This window comes from Pantherophis guttatus, chromosome 1 (genome assembly GCF_059756535.1).
Source record: "Pantherophis guttatus breed Tessera chromosome 1, ASM5975653v1, whole genome shotgun sequence".
NCBI lineage: Eukaryota > Metazoa > Chordata > Lepidosauria > Squamata > Colubridae > Pantherophis > Pantherophis guttatus.
This window is the reverse complement of record NC_142063.1, coordinates 144,026,487-144,047,115: the sequence shown is the minus strand read 5'-3', so window position 1 is coordinate 144,047,115 and position 20,629 is coordinate 144,026,487. Positions and strand designations below refer to the sequence as shown.

Here is a 20,629-nt window from a genome sequence, read left to right as displayed (position 1 = left end):
AGAAACTTCAGCACAGGGATTTGTCAAAATATGGACTATGAACTGAAGTGGCTGCCAGATTGATAAAAAAGACTATGAAGTGAAAAGTAAAAACAGTTGGCAAAAGCAAAAAATTATTATTAGCCACGTTTTATATTAAATGAAATTATCAGAAGAAAATATATTTTAACCTAAAGTCATATTGCAATGAAAACTTGTCACAGCATTAGTTAAACAATGACAATTCTTTAGAGAAAAAGAAAATCTGTTTCAATATGTTTTAGGTCTTATAAAATAGACTTAACTTTGTTTCCACCATGATATTACATATCATTTACCAATTACAAAAGAACCGTTCACTTTCTCTTTGCTATCTCACACTGCACAAAAGTTAGGTTAGTATATACTTTACAAAGAACTATTCCTACATATAAGTGGATTCTAATGCATGATTATAGAGCTGACTGTGCAAAGGTTCAAATATAGAAGTATGAATAAAATTAGCCTTTGACATAAATGGTACAGTAAAATATCACAAATGTTCTATGTGCAGAAGAAAGGGCAATACGCTCTAAATTGCCTTTCCTTGTGAGTGTGATACAAAAATCAAACCCGAGTTTTGAAGAGACTTACTAATTCGATGTGGAAAAATCATGTAATTTTTTTTCATATTTGTTCTTTTACATGGCAGAATTGTAGACACCAGCTCCATTCTGCGTTTTTGGTGTTTAGGCAGGGTATTTTTGGCTTGCAATTAAACACATTCATACTGCCAATAACTCAAAACTTAAGGTCAAAAACATATGTTTCAGTTCACAAATTTTAAACAAGTTTTCAAAGATGAGGGGGAAAATTATACAAAACCCATTGTGATACCTCAGGTTCACATAAACTCTTTTACTATGGATGAGCTGTCTGCCTTTCCTTGCTTATGACAGGTTGTAAAATGTTTAAATACTTTCAGCTACAAGGATATATGCTGTACTGTTGTCACTGATTGATAAAAATGATTCATGTACATTTTTAATGATTCACAGCCCTTTGAGAACTTGATGGATGAGTAAAATAATATTTAGATTTTTTTTTTTAAAAAGAAAGGAATAAAACCACACAATTCGATGTACATTTAGTTAAGAACAGGCTCACGTGAAAACAGTGGATCTTACTACCAGACAAATATATTCAAAACTATACTGTAATTTCCCTTTGCCTCATCGTCCCATCCCAGCTGAACATTCAAATAATTGAATATATTTATAGGAGTATCCAATGTAATATTTTGACAGATTTTGTCATTATTGATTTTAATTACTCTATTGTGTAGATTCCACTGAATAATACTGTAATATTTTGACAGATTTTGTAATTATTGTAATTACACTGTTGTGTAGTTTCCACTGAATAAGATACTATACAAATAGTTTACCAAAAGAGTAATTAGGGTAATTTAGAAACAACTATTGAAGTGGCATTGCTTTCAATAATCATTTTGTGATCCCTCAGAGTAACTTCAGGCATGCAAGAATGGCATCAGCCAGTTCAGAGCAGTTATGCATTTTATATCTCATTGCAGTATGCCAAAATCAATGCATTGTGACTTTTTGAACAACTGCAGAGGTGACTTATTCTCTCTCCCTATCAAAGGCTCCCATGTTTCGTGGGAAGCTGTTCCAGGAGTTGCTTCCTCTGGGAAGCACAGAAAATGGGAAAGTCCCTTTGCATGAATTGTTAGATAAACCCAGTCTAAATTAAAGATTCAAAGAAAAGTCATCACATCACTGCATATCAAACAATACAAGTATATATGTAAAATACATACAAAAAACATTCAGTGTAGAGAAAAGGTAATTGTAACAAAACCTTTTGCTTACGTTATGAGATTTTTTTGAACTCAAATGCACTCAAACATGTTTTGGGGTTATTGCTCAAACAAAAATTCCTAACGTGACTGTCTTTACAAAAATAAAACAATTCAAATGGTTGTTTTTCCCAATTCAATTATTTTCCAAATAATTATTATTAATTATAACTTACAGATCTTAATAGAATAGTATAACAAAAGTAAATATAATAATTTGTATGTGGTTTGTTGAAATTTGCTATTACTACCACACATTTTTATTCCCTAAACCCAAATTTCAAAGCAAAGATTGACACTTGCAGTGGGGATGAACTTCCGGGCTTATAGGGCATGGTCCAATTATCTGGTATTCTGAGAATTTAAGACAATCCAATTATGGCTGGATCTTCAGAGGTAAAGTGATCTCCCTGGTAATTTTCAGATGCTACAGAAAGCTGCATCAATATATTGTTCGCCTCTATGGCAAGGATATTTTCCATCAGGTTTATATGGAAACCTGGAAGCTCTTCAAAACACAGATCTCTTTCTCTCTTTCTTTTTCTCAATTTGTATAGCTGCCCATCTCAAAGGTAGTCCTCGACTTACGACCACAATTGAGCTCCAAAATTTATGTCGCTAAGTGAGAAATTTGTTAAGTGAGTTTTGCCCCATTTTACGACTTTTCTTGCCACATTTGTTAAGTTGTGGGACACAGCAACCGTCATAAATACGAGTCAGTTGCCAAGCATCTGAATTTAGATCACGTGACCATGGGGATGCTGCAATGGTTGTAAGTGTGAAAAACAGTCATAAGTCACTCTTTTCATTGCCGCTGTAACTTTGAACGTTGTAACTCAAGGACTACCTGTACAATCATTCACTTTCCAATCACCTACTCAGTAGATATGAGATGTTATCCCATATGTGAAACAGTCTTTCTCATCCTTTGTAACATTAAGATGCATGGACATCAACTCCCAGAATTCCCCCAGCAAGCATGCTTTTAGGTACATCCTGGCTGGGGGAATTCTGGGAGTTGAAGCCTCCAGATCTTAATGTTGAGAAACACTGCTATAGAAGAAATAAGACATGACTGGTCAAATTTTAAAGAGATCTCATCCCCTCACCATTATATTGACAATGGGAGAAACATGTTCCTTAAAACAAACTTAATGCACACGAGAGTATTATTATTCTGCCAGCAGATAAAGGAAATGCTACAGTGATTATGAATGTGTATGACTGTCAGAACAATCTCTAGGACCTCTTAGATCAGGCAACTCATAAAAACTTAAATGTGATCCAACAGCTAATGTCTTATGGCAAAACACTTATCTGTAATTTTATAGCCTTGTAGTGGACTTATGTCAACAAATATTAAGGATTCAACCCATTTCATTGAGAAATAAATAAGCTTGGTCTTAGACGAGGTAATGTACTAATCAGTTTTGATGTGGTTTTACTTTTTAGAAAGTTGCTGATTAAGGAAACATTACTACTGTGTATATTAAGAAAATCTTCTCCAAAGACTTTACCAATTTATTCCATCATGACCTAACTGGCACTTATTTCCAGGGGAACATCAAATTCTCTGAGCAAATTAAATGTGATGACATAGGGTACCCACTGAGTTCAGTTTCTATAATTTCTACCTACAGAAATTTGAACAATGTTGACTAGACATTGCAGCTTTAAAACCGTATGTGGATGACTTTTTTGTGAACTGGAGTTATGGTGAGGAAGAACTCAAGAAATTTCTAGAACATCTGAATTGGGTCCACTAAAATATTCAATTTACGATGAAAGAGAAGAATGGCCAACTTGTATTTTTGGATGTTCTAATCATTAAAAAAAAAACAATTTGAACATACAGTATATTAAAAATCAACATGTATTTGGTTTTAATTCTATTTAATTCACTATTGATTCTACCCATCATCTCCTTCAGTAAAGTATAATTAAAACTTCCACTGATCATACTTGACTTATTTGTAATCTGAAAAGATTACTGGATGAGTTAAAATATCATGACTTTACCAGCTAATGGTTCCTCTGGAGGTGAGATCATCTAAGTGATGCAATCCAACAGTAAAAACAGCTTCACATATACAGTACATCAAAGAACAAACTATATACCCAGAGTAGGAAAGGTGGTTCTCCTTTTATTGAGAAAATTACAAACCAAACTGAACATTACTGGAGAAATACAACTTAGAAACTATCTACAAACCAATGTGAAAAATCCAAGAAATTATTCATTCACTTAAGGATGGCAGAAGTCATCTTTCATCATCGGAAGTTTGTTACAAACCTTGCAGTTGTACATAGGTATGTATTGGAACTAAAAAAAAATATTCAACTAAAAGAACATGGGAAATATTACAACTTGAAAATCAGTGGTAGCTGAACACCCACTGCTACATAATGGGCATAGATTCAATTTAAAGACACACAAGTATTAGTAATCATGTCAAATTGTCATGCACAATTACAGAGAGAGAAGCTATTGAGATTTATAAACACTCCAACATTAACAAGAAAGTCTGAATGTTAACAAAACCTGGTTTCCAGTTTTATGTCACCCTAAAAAAAAAAGAGCCCTTGATTAACCACACTTTATAGAATCTTCAGCGGTCTTACCTGAAAAAATAATAATCAGTAGCTGGTTTCGGACAGACCAATAAAAAAAAATTAGCCCCTTTGGAACTTGTTAAAATCAGACCAATTACAAATTCACTTGTATAAAGAACCAATCAGAAACCGGCTTTCCAGTGACATTATCCAATTAGAGATTAATTCTGTTACAAATACAAGAGCTCTGTCAGTTTCTGCTCAGTTACCTGTGATCACTTTACCTCAGAAGATACCAGCCATTGTTGCTGGTGAAATGTCAGTATACCAGATAATTAGTCATGGCTTATTAGCTCAGAAGCTTGGCCCCATTGGATTGATACCAGCTGTGAAAGCTTGAATTGTTAATATTTGTGATTCCAATGCTGGAATGGTGCAGGTTTCATTGATTTCTGCATTTGTACATTTTTTTCCTCCTCTGGTTTTGCTTCATGGCAAAAGAAAAAAGGTCTAAGGCCAGATTTCCACCTTCCAGGCATTAACTGATTAAGCTGGTTGCAGAACTGTAATTCAACCCAAGGCTCCAAGTTACAAAGTCTAAAGAATAGCACAGCTAGCACTAAATTCTCAAGGTAATTTTGGACTTTTCTTTTTCGGTGAACAGTTCCCTATTTCAAATTATGGCATATTGCAGGGAGCTCCAGAAGTGGTTTCTGATATGGCCTAGGAACCAGTTTCTAACAGAAAAGGAAAAAAAGTCAAATACACTTCTGGGAGCACACAAGCCCTTGGAGTCACCTAAAGTATCTTAGTTCCTTGCTGAAGATTTTGTGTTACACAATGAGAGTGGTTCTGCTCTGAGGTTTATCGATCGTCATTGCTTTGAATGCTTGGTTTTAGCTTACTTAGAAGAAATCTTCCCCAAGGTATTTATTCATCCTTTCCTGTAGCATGTAACACAATTTCCATAATTAAGCCAACTGGATTGTGTGTTAAAACATTTTTCCTACCCTACAGGCACCTCTGGCAATGATACTCCTTGATCCCTGATGTCTTGTGTGTGTAGCACACTGTAAACAAAATTATTATAGGATTTTGTGCAGTGAGATTGTACTTACGTATTTCTGGGTTTTTTGGTACTCTTTTGGACTATGGTTATAAGAATTTCATGAAAGAATCGTAAGATTCTAAATCTGTGTTGGCTAAAATAGCCCAAAAAAGAGAAGACTTGCATTTTTACTGTTAAATTATACCTGCAAGTCCCCCCCCCCCCAATCTCACTGATCCTTACAGTTGAATTCTGATGAAGGCTTCCCTTCTTCATTAATCCACTATAGTGGCTTCTGAATGAGTATAAGTTACATTTGGATGGCTTTACATACATGTAATAGCTGGGAATAACCTTGGAAAACAAGGTACAGGATGTAGATGTGCCTCCAGCCAAGAATCTCTAAGTCCTTTGGCTATTTATAACGTAGAATTATCATTATCTCTTCCTGATTGTTTAATATCGTTTTGGTTGATTCAGTGGCATGTAGAAGCAAGAACGAGTAGCATAATAATGCAACGACAGTAGAACTGCCTGCTCTGAGTTGCAAGTATGGCCCTTTTAACTGATTTGTGCCTTTTACCCGTGATCTGTTTTCCTATTTTGCAAGGGAAGTGCAACCTTGGGCTGCAAATGCATCTTTTAATCCTTTTTGTACATCCGTTGGAAGCGGTCCATAGACCTTATAGAAGGGCACTAAAGCTGCTTAGTCTATTTCTGATAATGCATAGTAGTTACCGTTATAATTTGTCTTTATTTGCCTTTGTACAGCTAAGGTGGACTTAGGCAAGACTGCATCGATGATTAGGCTGCTTGTACTGTGGAGAAAAAAGCTGTTTTCATTAATGAAGCTGCAGACCCTGACAAATGCTATTGTCATAAAATAATCTGCAAGTTAATTTCCAATAATCAGGAACCTTATAATAACTATTGAGATGACTATTCCCGAGGTCTTTGATTTCTAAGAAGCTATGAATAGCTCTGAACCTATCTGCGCTCACAGATTTCCAAAAAGCTCTTCACAAGGGATTACACATCTTTCACAGTAAGCTTTTGAGGCCCTGGGTTATCTGAACCTAACTTTTCTGTAGGATGAATATGGATATGAATAATTAATAAGAAGAAAGGAATTTACTTAATGTATGAAGTATCAGAGTAAGCCATCAGTATAATAAATCAAGAAAATATTTCCATGTTGAACTTTATTTCATACTTATTTTTAATGAAAATGAAACAAGCATGTATCACAACAAATTTCTTGATTTTATGACCTCTGCCTAAAATAGAACTCTGCCTGCCATGTAATTTTGCCTGCTTCTAACCAGAATTGACTTTTAGGTAAAGAAAAGCTAGAGTATCCATATAGCGAAATAAACTGGGGAAAGTGTTAAAGCAAGAAAAAAAAGCTTAAGGCTTAAAAGTTTTGGTGTTCAGAATTCTTAATAGCTATAGCCTTATTTGAACAAAGAAAACATGCACTGTAACTGTCTGAAGAAAACATCACAATTTACATCAGGAAAAAAAATGGTCATGATTCAGCCAATATACACATTTAACTATATTGACTGGAAAGTAATTAAATATGTATTTAAAGATTAACCAAAGATCTGATTCAGTTTCTTATTTATGTATAGCCTTCTCCTGCACGTTTCCTTACTCTCGTGAGACCTGCTGCTGCTACTGAGTGAGTGGGAGATGTTTCAGCAGAAAACTCCCTGTCTTTTTTGAAGGAAATGGAGGATGCAATGGGCACATGCTCATGCCTGAAATGTTCATCTTTTGCTGGATTTTGTGCCCTTATAAATTATAATCTGCCCTGTTAGTAGCTCACTTAAGCTTTGATTAATCAAAGCTTAAGAAATATAGGAGAATTAACACTCCATTTACATTTTCCCCAGAATATACAGTATAAATATAATAAGAACCATGCCATAAAACTATATGCAAAATTTGCACACTATTATTGCATGCTTGTGATGATACTACATGCCAAATAGTATTAGCTTATTAACTTTCAAATTGACCCTAAGCTGAACTTCCGGATCTTTTATTGTAGATTTCATCAGTCCTTAAAAGGGAAGAGTATTATCCCAGAGTATGTGAAACTATAAAGAAACACAGTCACCAAATATTATTTAAATGTGTTTGCTTTTCTGCCCCCAATTATATATAATGGCAATTCAAGTAATGCCTAAAAAGTTTGTTCCTGTTATGTAAATCGATCGGAATTCATTTTTCTCAGCTTTGGGGGAAGGTTTCCCTCCATTCTGCCTCCTCCTCCTCCGGATAACTTTTGAAGTTTTGGTGGCAAGTCTGCCATAGATTGGCTCATAGGGTCTGATAACATTTTTGTGGTCTTAGATATCAGTTTCTCCTCTGAGTTTCCGGGAACAGAACTTATTCGCTGAAGTTTCATAGGAAGATCCCCCATGCTATAGGCTTTTTCTGAAGTAGTAGAACTCATTCTCAACAGTTTTTTAGGAAAGTCTTCCCTTCCAGTCATTTTCTGTAGTTTGGAGGGTATCTTTGTACCAATGTCATCGAGGCCATCTAGACATTCTATAGAATTATTCCTTTCTTTACTGTTACCTACAGCTGGTGCTATTAAAGGGGAGGACATAAGCAGCATTTCTTCCTGTTCTTTCACACTGTAAGGTGTAGTAGGAACTTCAAAGGTTGCATGGAACTGGGAGTAGTCTACTTTGAAAAATCCTTCTTCTAAGGAAATGACAGGAAAAAAACGATGACCCCAGAGAACTTCATCTTCTGTGTATGATGTTCTGGCTTGACAAGTCATTCCTGTAGTCAAAGAGCAAAGAAAAACTTAGTGAATGAGTTTGAAATAACATTATCTACACATAAAACACATTTCCAGCTCTCTGGGCATAATTTCCAATAATCTCAATGGAATGCGAGGGTGTCCATATACATGAAACATATGACAATTGTTTCTACAGAGAAATTTTGCCAAATTGTTCTATAACAATTGTAAGCTAGGGACATTCAATTCCATTCCTGGAAGACTGCCCTCTTGTTCTACTGCATATGTGCAGTATTTGGAATTGTTATAAAATTTACTTTCATTAAGAGACAAAACAAAAACCATGCTGAAAATACATTAGAATAAATTATATGAATACCTAAATAAAAACTATAAATCAGGCAGAAGCAAAAGACAACCTCCTCTAAAGGAACTGGGTACTGCAATTGGAGTTACATGACTGATATTCTATGAATTCATCGATGGATTAGGCATCTGGATGAATGAATAGATAATCCATCAAAAGTACACTTTATTAATCCAATTTAAGTGTAGCTAGTCAATCTATAACTGGTACCATAACCAAGTCAGAGCGCGTTTGACCATATCATCTTTGGTTGACACTTATTTTCAGTAAGAATACAACTCTACCCCAAACATACTGAAATTGTATTCTATGTCCATTTCCTGACTAAATAGTCTCCATTTTATCTGGATTAAATTTCAATGCATTATCTCTCATCTGGTCCATTACAATCATCAGATTCTCAGAAAATCTCAGATATTTCACAAACCTCAATAGCACTAGCAATAGCACTTAGACTTACCGGTATATACCACTTCACAGTGCTTTACAGCCCTCTCTAAGCAGTTTACAGAGTCAGCATATTGTTCCCAACAATCTGGGTCCTCATTTTACGCATCTCGGAAGGATGGAAGGCTGAGTCAACCTTGGGCCAGTGAGAATTGAACTCCTGAACTGCAGCCAGCAGTCAGCAGAAGTAGCTTGCAGTACTGCATTCTAACCACTGTGCCACCATGGCTCAATACAATAGGATTTAATACATTATAATTCTTAACTTACTAAAGTACTTTAAACTGTCTGTCATGAAACTTACATCTATATAGCCAACCTGCCTCCCCCACCATCCAATTTAAATCCTACATCAATCTAGCAACCATGCATTTGATAAAATGAGCTGCAACTCACAAAAGTTTATGACTTTTAATAACATTTGTCAGCTGGAGGTGGTGCCATTTTCATTCTGCTTTTTGCCTCCATAGATTAACTTGGCTTCAATCATACAATATCAAATGCTGATCTAGAATATTAGCAACTTCCCTAGTAATTAAATGAAAAAGAAAGAGCTGCCAGTTATCTGCATATTGATGTCAAAGCATTCCAAGGCTTTGGATGGTCTCTCCCAGTAGTTCCATGGGCTACTTACTCAACAGGGTATAAAACTGGCTTCTAAGGAATAACATCAGTTCCCCTAGCATACCCCATTTTAAAGTGACTGACCCATGCTTGAAGCCACATTATAATGAATTATTAATAAAATGATTATCTTGAAATAAAAAAATGCTTAATACGATCAGGGAAATACTAGTAACACTATCTCTCAAAGTTAGTGACTACTGATACTATTCATATAATGGAGAAGATGCCTACCAAGCATTATTTCTAATGACATTATCCTTTCAATGAATTCCAGTATTATTAGATTTCATGACTGACTGATTTCTATATTAGGAAGTGTTTGATGAAAAACATGTTATGCTTTCATACATTACTGGAGCTTAAATTACACACTTTAAAAAGCAAGAGTTGCTGTATTCTGCCATAATTTATAAATTATATTCTGCCAAATTTATAAATTATTTTTACTCTATTTTTAACTGTAATGTTATGTATAGATGTTTTTATTTTGGCTGTTCACCGCCCTGAGTCCGAAAGGAGAAGGGCGGTATAGAAATTTGAATAATAAATAATAATAAATAAATAAGGGAGAAAATATAAAATGTGTATCGCCAGCTGAAGGTTGTTGCAAACTTTCAAGATTTCAAAGTTCTTGATGATACAAGATGATTAGAAAGGGATGGGGAAAACAGAAGAAATACAGCTGATGTTAGAGCCATGTCTGAATTAGATAACATTATCATATAGAATGAGAATTTCTTGAATTTACAAACTGAGTCTTCAGTTTGTCTCATAGCTAATCAGTTATCACATCAAGGAACAAAATATATTTTAAGAGCAATCAAAAACATTTCAAGACTATCCATTTTTCATTTCATTTTCATTTCAGAACAAATAGGAGACAGAACAAGAACCAAAATTCCTACTATCTTGATCAATCAATAAGAAATTTGACCCAATTCTGGGTTGTATCAGAACCAGAGTGTCTCTTCGGCTTGTCTTTGTCTTTCAATATAAGCACCACAAAAATCAACTATATTAAAAAGGACTACACTGCATGTTTGTCACCAGAAGCTTCTAGTGGGATATACAACTGGATATAAGCAACTTATCATGATGCTTGTATTTTAACAATAAAATCAAAGTCATCTCTGAAGTCAATATTCCCAAAACCATGACACTTCACTGTTATTGATGACAAAATATAGTTCATTAAGTTTGATGCTTCAATTTGTGATACAGTGGTGAAAAAACTAGGCTTATCTTTTTTTACCTCTTACCTTCCAGGCTGCAGTCATACCAATTACATTCATTCCAGCAAAATATGCATTGCTTAAATATGTAATGTAGAAGAGAGAGGATTATACATTACAAAACACCAGTCTTCTTACATCTTTATGCAAATTTAAAATAAGCATCCCATTCCTTCCAGGTGAATTTATTAACAAACCCCCGTCTTTCCTTTTTAACTAGCTGTTGTGTTGTTATTCATAGAAATAAATGCTTCAGACAGGGAAAATATATCCTTCTGCCTCAAGCAAAATCTTCTTGGTGAAATGAGAGATGCTTACTTAAGCATATTGCAGAAAGAGGGATTTGCCTCTGTTCCTTCCTCTCCCTGTGAAAGTGCTTTTGTTCTTTTGAAAACTGCAAGCAGTTCTTTGGGAAAAGGTAAGGCAAGAAGCTAAGAACTGAGTCTAAGGAACAGCATTCCTGGACTTCTGGGGAAAAAAAAGTTTTCTGTTTATTAATGTTTATTAAGAGCCTTGGTAGTACAGTGGTCTAAGGCACCCTGTTATTAAGCTGGTTATTAAGACCAGCTGCCTGCAATTACTGCAGGGTTCGAATCTTGCCAAGGCTCAAGGTTGACTCAGCCTTCCATCCTTTCTAAGGTAGATGAAATGAGGACCCAGTTTTGGGGGCAATAAGCTGACTTTCTATAAAGGGCGGCATATAAATCAAATTTTAAAAAAAATGTTGGAAAAAAGTCCCAGGGTCTTTTGGTTTTTTTCCCCTTTCTTTTGGAGGTCATTGTAAGATGCTATATGTCATTCAATCTGCTCTTACATTTTTTCTCTTCTACTGGGGGAAAGGTTTTGTGTGATGAAAAAAAAAAAGTTTAGCGTTAAAATGGAACTTTAAATTGATCTTTTCCTGTAAAAAAAAAATAAAATAAAATTTGACTTTATTAATATTCTGTAAAATTGGCCTATCTTCTGAAAAGGGGAGGAGAAAAAAAATGGACTGATTTCCCTAGCTATATGCTTCAATACTGTATGGTCAGAAGATGATCATTTAATTTTTCAGTAAATAACAGAGAGTGTGGGTCAATCACAAGGAAGAAGGAAATAAGTAATGGTAGGAAAACGCATGCTTTGCATGGCAGTGAGTCTTCTAAATGTTGATTGCTGGATTGCCAGATATATTGTTCAAACTATCTCATTTGTTTTCTATCAGTCATACATTGTCACTGACTACTGCCAAACAAGAAAGAACTGAGCAAGTTCAATATTTTGCTTGTTGTATCATCCTTTGGTAGTATTTAAAAAGAATACCATAATTATTCTCCCCGTTTCAATAAAAAATGAAATCAAAATTTTTTAATCTCAATTCATGTATTTAACTTGAAAACATTTTCCATTTTATCTCTCTCGGCTTTATTTTTATTTGAGTGAAGAAGAGTCACACCAAAGCAAAGAAGTACTTAACTGCCAATGTCCCTAACAATTGGGCAGGATTTCCTGATAGTATGAGCTAATTGAACAGCCTTTTTGGAAAGCAACAAACTGTTTTTGTTAAAGTCTAAATTGACCTTAGTGGTAATATAGCCAAGGACTCTACAACTTTATATCTAGATATATATAAAAGCAAAATACCACTCAAGCATCATCACAAAATCTTCAGAACAGAAAAGCCTATAAACTTGAAATTTGTCACCTATGTTCCTCTTGGTGTCTAGGTGCTCACTAAGAAAGGATATTTTGAAATGACCATCAGAGCATTAGTATTTCCTATATTATTATTAACATGGTCTGATGCTAAGGAGTTCTACTCCCTCTCCCCATCTGAAAAGAAATATGTTCCAAATGCAAAACACAAGCAGAGGAGAGGAGTTTCAGTTTCAGTTTTACTTTCACAGCAGCAAGCAGGAGATAGGATAGGGGAGGCTTCTATGGGGCAAGGCTGAGAGAGAGAAGGGGAGAGGAGAGGCCGATCGTAACTACTCATTAATGTTCAAGCTGTGTCGATTTATCAAGCCTGATCACATAGTTTCGTAGCGGAGCACGGGTATTCAGCTAGTATTTTTATATAACAATCTGCACAGATTCCAGTACCTACTATGAAATTGCATTCATCAGTGAAACATTTTTTCCCATCTCCATCTCTATATTCCTGCTAATTTGTTATAGATTAGAGGACCCTGAAATCACATATCAAGGGCTGTATATATCTGGGAAAGTCATGGCGGGGAATACAAAGGAAAGTTGCCAGAATATTTCCTTGCATAATAATGAATATAATCAATAAGGAGAATCATTACTTATATGCTTCAAAAAGTGTCCTAACTGAATGTGATATAATTATACAATGTCATGCAGATATCCTCATTGTTCCTGTGTTTATACTTTTGCATTCACATTATGAATATCAGTGTAAGAAAGTAATAACAATCAACAAATTAAGAGATTTAAGATTAATTTTATTTAGAGCTGTTTATTCAGCATAGAATATTAATCACATGCCATGATAAACCATAAAAATAAAGGCAAATGTACATTTCAAGTCTTTCTTAGTGCAGATTGGCGAATGAAAAGGATATCATGCTGGTAAAGATAATCAAACTTCCAGGTTTTCTTGAAAGAATAATTGGTTCTTAACAAACTTTGCTTAGGGGACCATAAATTTCCCTTTGACATCAATTTGTGAGAAAATCAGCCACGATAAATGCAAGATACTTTTAAAGAGATAGGTGATGAATATGCAAAATCTTAATTTAACATTATCACACAAAGAGGCTTATTCATTGTTTCTTTTCATCTCAAGAGATCTACATTATCTACCTAAAACATGGTATCTCTATGCCTTTTCTTAATCAAAAAACAAGATAGATAGATAAATAGATAGGTAGGTAGGTAGATAGGTAGGTAGGTAGGTAGATATATAGATATAGATATATATATAGATATATAACTTCATAGGATGATTTTATTTACTGCAGAATATCACCAAAAAAGGCAGTAATAATTTTAGTCCTGAGTAGGAAGCCTGAGCCGCAGGAGGGAGTTGGAAGTGATAGGAAATATTAAATGATCTGCTCGCCAATTAAAAGTCTTGAGAGGAGAAATCTGCCTGGCTAGAATAAGAGAACCATTTAAGCAAAATTCTTGTAAACAAATCATTTAATATGGTTCTACTTTGTTACATCTAATTAAAAAATGACATTTATTTCACAATGCTTTAGGCAACAATTAAATGCCATCCTCAGACCTGCAGCATATTGTCATAGCTAGGAAATATACTGCTTTTTATGCTAATATATTTTCTCACTGTGTTGGAACATGAAAGAAGTTGCAATCACAAGCAGACCATTTATTATATATGGTATTTCTTGGTAATTTTTTCCCTTGCAGAATTGTTGGAGCAATATTTGCATGTTTTTTGCACTTACACGCACTGACACGTTATTGTGTATGATATATTTTCTTCCTAATCTATCCTTTAAGAATACAACCTAACATGATATTAATGTCTTATTCTCTGTTTTGTTGCCCTTAATTAGGAAGTCAACTTTTCTAAACTTCTTTAACACAATTGTCAATTGCTGTACTGAAATCATATAAATAGAAGGGCTTCATGATTTTTTAAAATTAAATTCTAAGTTTTAAGTTACTAAAGCTATCCAATAAGAAGACTAATATTTCTTCCCATCTACAAATTTTGGGGGTTATGTTACACTTGCTGATAAAGTACAAATGGCTTCTGACTTTGTTGATGCAAAAGCGTGGATACTTCTGAAGGTTAGTCTGAAGATTAGCTGTTATCAGGCAGGGGCTAGCAAATTTAATCTTTTCTAATGCCTAAACAAGGCTTCTCTTTCTTTTCCTTCTCTAATTGCTTCTTCCATTGCCTCCTCTCTTTCCAGTTTGCTTCCCCCAAATTTATTTTTCTTGAGTATATACATCAAAGTAAATAATAATAATAATAATAATAATAATAATAATAATAATAATAATAATAATAATATACATTATGTTAAGCTCTAAGTAGTTTATCTAGAAAATTTATGTAGCTACCCATCTTAAATACCTAACTCTGGAATGCAAACAATCTATACAAGGCAATGGATATATATTTATAGTATGTGTATGTGTATGTATATGTGTATACACATACACACACCAGTGGTGGGATTCAAATTTTTTTACTACCAGTTATGTGGGCATGGCTTGGTGGGCGTGGCATGGCTTGATGGGTGTGGCAGGGAAGGATACTGTAAAATCCCCATTTCCTCCTGATCAGCTGGGACTTGGGAGGCAGAGAATAGATGGGGGCGGGGCCAGTCAGAGGTGGTATTTACCAGTTCTCTGAACTACTCAAAATTTCCGCTACTGGTTCTCCAGAACTGGTCAGAACCTGCTGAATACCACCTCTGACACACACACTATATATCCATTGCTTTGTATAGATTGTTTGCATTCCAGAGTTAGGTATTTAAGACAGGTAGCTACATGTGTGTGTGTGTGTGTGTGTATTCTAATAACATTATTATTTGATTATCCTCAATTGTGCCGTATTAAAAAAAAGCCCATAAAAGTAATGACACATTTCTATTACTTGTTTTTCCTTATATCATAGGATATGGAAAGATAAATATAAGCAACAGTTTATTGCCATCAACTCAACTAACGAATGTCAGCTTTTATTTGTGTGGCTGTGTTGGGTTAACTTGGTAGTCTCTTAAAATATACCTTAACAAGAATTTGCTTCGGAGACATCTTTTTGTGCATAACTAGCATGCAGCCCTTTATTTGAGGCCAGCATAAGGGCAGAATGTTGTTTTACATTAAAGAACTCTTCATACTATTTATTCCTGGTCAATGTTGTGAACAGTGCAGCTGTCTCAGCTTATCCATCTGAATCTTGCTGAGATTTGTCTTCTGAATTATTTAAATATTTATGAATATTAGGTAATTATAATGATAACTAAGAAGTAAATCATTGGAAATATTTGTGAATATCCAATGTATTGTGCTGATTTTTATGAGTAACAAAGCCAGTCTTTCAAAGTCAAAACAATTGTTTTAAAAATTCTGTACATTTTAACAAAAATCTTATAATATTGGCTGTTATTATTACTGTATATTATTAAATACATTTGTTAACACTTAGAGGAGCCAGTGTGGTGTACAGGTAGACCTCACTTACCCAACTGCCTTTTTCACTGACAGTTCAAAGTTACGACTGAAAAAATTATTTATGACCAATGCCTGGATTTATGACCTTTGCAACATATCTGTCATATCATTGATACTACAATCAGGATGTGCTGTCCTGTGCCTTACCTGTCTCCCCCCCCCCTTGTTACAGAGTGGATAGATTAGAGAGAAAGGGATTACAAGAGAGGTATCTTGAACACAATGGGGAATATGCTGGACTGTTTAGGTAGTGTGCTTACAGCTTCAATCCCTGAGTAGGCTTGGGGTGCCAGCACCACATTTTTTTAATGGATATACCCCATTACATGCCTGGTTACTCTCTTCCTCTCAAGTGAACGTAAATATAAACATTAATTCCCATTTTATTAATTATCCTAGTGCCAGGGTTTGCATTTCAATTTGGATTATGGATTTCCTGTCTGGCCGCTCTCAGAGGGTCAGATTAGGTAATCATATCTCTTCAGCCCTTCTTCTTAACACTGGTACACCACAGGGTTGCGTGTTGAGTCCCTTACTCTATACTCTTTATGTGCATGACTGCATTCCCGCTCACGCTAATAATACTATTACTAAATTTGCAGATGATACAACAGTGGTGGGGCTCATCTCCAGGGGGGATGAGTCTGCCTATCAAGATGAGGTGGACTGGTTGCTTTCGTATGTGGGGACAATAACTTGGTCCTTAACACCAATAAGACCAAGGAGTTTATAGTGGACTATAGAAGGAATAGATCAGACATCCAGCCCTTGCGTATCAATGGAGACCGAGTGGAGCAAGTAGCCAGTTGTAAGTTTCTGGGTGTTATCATAAAAGAAGACCTGACCTGGGGCATTCACATTGCAGTACTGGTCAAAAGGGCCCAGCAGAGATTATACTGCCTGAGACTTCTCAGGAAACAACAACTGAATGAAAAACTGCTGGTGACTTTCTACCGCTGCACCATAGACAGTATTTTAACTTACTGCACCTGTGTATGGTTTGCCAATTGCACAGTGGCAGATAGGACAGCACTCCAGAGGGTGAATGTCAAAGTTCAAAACATTTATTTATTTATTTATTTATTTATGTTTGTTTGTTTGTTTGTTTGTTTGTTTAATTTTAAAAAACAAACTTTATTGAATTTAAAAATATTGACAAGAAAAAAAAGAGAAAATACACAAATTTTCTCACTCATAAAATTTACATTTTCAATCCACAATTACACTAACAAACTAAATATATGTGATTATATAAACACATATATACAAATATACAAACAGTGACTTATTTACCTATTCTATCTATCTGACGGTGCATTTTTTATTGCTTGCATTTCCCCTAATTCTTATCTTTACCCTTTTTTCCTTTGGTTTATCCACTTATACCATCTATTCCATACTATAAAATATTTTGAGTCTTCCTTGTCTTTTAATTCTAGAGTTAATTTATCCATTTCTGCACATGTATACATTTTTTTGAATTACTTCCTGTTCAAAACATTCTTATGGATCATCTCATCCTGGGCACACTTTTTTTGAACTTTTACCATCTGGCAGATGGTACAGGATAATAAAAACAAGGACATATAGGCTGAAAAACAGCTTCTATCCCAGGACAGTAACTATATTTAATTCTACTGTATAGTGCAATACTAATGAAATATCGGGTTTTCAATTCAATTGTATAGAATGTGAAGGATGTGTGTTTTATTTTTATAGTTATAATGTACACTGAAGACGGCATTTAATTTCGTTGTATGTGGTGCAATGACAATAAAGTAAACTTAACTTCAAAGGATGGGAAAGTGGGCAAAAAGAAAGCATAGTCATGATCCCATGATTTCCCGCTTAACGATGCTTTGCTTAACATCAGAGTTGCCAGTCCCAGTTTTGGACACTAAACATCAACCTGTAATTATTAAGGTAACAGGCTACAAACTGGGAGACTGAATTCTAGTCCCACCCAAGGCACAAAGCTAGCTAGGTGATCTGGAACCAGTCAACTCTCTGAATATGAATTTTCTCTTCTATGTCACCCTTTCTTCTCTAGCCAGAGTACAAGTGTTTACAGTTACAGGGTATAACACATTTTTTTCAGCAGAAATCTTCTGTGAAAATATCTGTTGTAGACAATCAAGTTATACCTATGGAAATCAGCTCCTCAGTTGTATCTCCTGAATGACTTAGTGAGAAAAGAAACAGCTCATCATTTTTCCATGTGCTGAGATTCATATATGAAGGTATTGCTTAAACAGAGCTTCAGTTACACTACTTTTTGTTGGGCTGTTATTTTTTATTTTATTTTTTTTACAAAAAGCCACAGTTGAAAAGCTAATAACATGGTAATTATGAAAGCAATATACTAAATTGTTCAACATTTGTAAGGACTCTTGTACAGTATAATGAGATAGTTCCTCTAATCCACAGTGTCACAGTCTTAAGTATCAGCTTTCTTTATTGAGGAACTAAACCAGATGATTAATGTTATTTTATCTTCTTTTTGTATTTTTAAGAAAATATTTGTGGATTGTTTTTAACAGGAAGAAATAATTGAGTCATTAAGAAGTTATGGGCCAGCCACTCTTTTCTTGCTATTGTTAACTTAATGGTGCTAGTAAGATTTAACAGAGTTTATATAATAACATCTTACATTTTAATTGCATCCAGGAAGCCCACATCTTGCTGAAAGCCTCATGCATAAACAAACATCTATTTCTATTATTTCATAAAGTTTTTGCTTAATTTTCATCGGTACTCTCCACAGTATTATCTAGCATAGCAATTCTATATGAGCATTATCAGCCTATGAAAAGCCAGCACATACAGAAAGCATGTTTTCTTCTAAGAATAGCCATATGCACTAATAGCAATAATAATGCCAAAACCATACATTGGAAGCTTGGCCAGACGTTTGGGTTCGAATGCAACAAAAATTACTGGGGAGGGGCGTTGGTCTTACCTGATACACCCTTTCTCATGGTGATCGACGGGAGAGTCCAGGATGGTTTGTTCTAGATTCATAGCTCTATGGACTGAGTTGAATCTGAGGACATGCCTCCCTGGTAACGTTCCCCAGTTGACAACGAAGACAAAGCAAATCTTGAAATCCAGCTCCAAAGAAACAAACCTATCATCCCCCCGGAAACCAGAACATTGGAGGAGCCTGGCATGGAACCTTGCCCAAGGCACTATGGCCAGACAAGTAATCATCTTCCCCAGGAGCTGGGACAACAGCGTCAATGGAACCGCCCCACCCTTCTGAATTTGGCATATCAAGGTCCTGATACTGTCCTGGTGCTCCTGAGAAAGAAAGACCTGGCCAGTTATCATGTCTATGAGTGCCCCTAAGTGCAGCAGTCTTGTTGTGGGTACCAGGTGGCACTTGTCCAGGTTGATGGAGAACCTGTGATCCTGAAGGATCTGGATCGTCGTGGCCAGATCCCTCTCCGCCATCGGCCGGGAAGACGCCTGGATAAGCAAATCGTCCAAGTAACATCCTTATAGGGATGGTCCTGAGGTATGCGGCCATGATCTTGGTGAACGCCCGAGAGGCCGATGCCAGGCTGAATGGCAGGGCCGCATATTGAAAATGGCGCCTGGCATAACAAAACCTCAGGAATTGTCTGTGACTTGGATGAATAGGGACGTGGAAGTATGCCTCCATCAGGTCCTAGAAGTCAAGAAGTCCCCCTCCCAGATCCCTTCTATAATGGAATGAAGAGAGTGCATCTTGAATCTTCTGTACACTAGATACTGGTTGAGTCCCTTGAGATTCAGAATAGCCCTCCAGCCCCACAAGGTTTTTGGGATGACAAACAAAATTGAATAGAAGCTCAGTTCAAAGGCTCTATGGAGCTGAAAGAATAACGTCCATAAGCTGAGACTGAGTTGAAAAACTGGGGAACGTTACCAGGGAGGCATGTCCTCAGAAATTCAACTCAGTCCATAGAGCTATGAATCTAGAACAACCCATCCTGGACTCTCCCATCGATACTACAGAGAACACCAAATTGATAAGGTTCTTGAAAACGAGCAAGTCAAGATCCTGTGGGACTTTCGGATCCAAACAGACAGACATCTGGCCCACTACACACCTGACATCACTATTGTGGAAAAGAACAAAGTCTGGTTCATTGCAGAGATGGGCTGCTACCAGTTTGCACAGGTTCTTCGGAACTGGATGTTAATTTTCTGAGCAGTTCAGAGAACCAGTTGTTGGAAGAAATCTTTTCCCACTTTACAGGGCTAATCCTGCAAGGGAGGCAGGAAGGAAACATTCTGGTATGCCTGTATTTCTAGCCTAATCCTTATCTTAATTGCCCTTAAGTGTTTTCAGAAACTGCCTCTGGGTAAAGTTTGTTACATTGTAAGCCTTACGCCCAGGCTTTCTGTCTGTAGACTGAGCTTCTCTGGAGTCGTCCCCACCCCCACCCCCTGGAGTTTTTTGTGGTACTTTTATTCCTGGGGCTTGACTTTCTTAAAGATTGTTAAAAGGTTGTTTTAAGCTTTTTGGAGTATACTTCCAACCCGGCTGGAACAGCTGTTTACAGAAGGGTTGTCATAGCCATATAAGAAATAGCTGAGAAGCAGGATG

The 20,629-nt window shown here is 35.7% G+C and overlaps 1 protein-coding gene across 1 annotated transcript in view; it reads right to left on the bottom strand.

The window, feature by feature from the left end:
- Positions 1–3,952: 3,952 nt before the first annotated feature.
- The window catches only part of KCNJ3 (potassium inwardly rectifying channel subfamily J member 3), a 114,242-nt gene continuing 97,565 nt past the window's right edge, over positions 3,953–20,629 (bottom strand). The window contains exon 4 of the mRNA XM_034425303.3: positions 3,953–8,237. Coding sequence (XP_034281194.1) covers positions 7,648–8,237 — 590 coding nt within the window. The 3' untranslated portion in view covers positions 3,953–7,647. The remainder of the gene's footprint in view (positions 8,238–20,629) is intronic.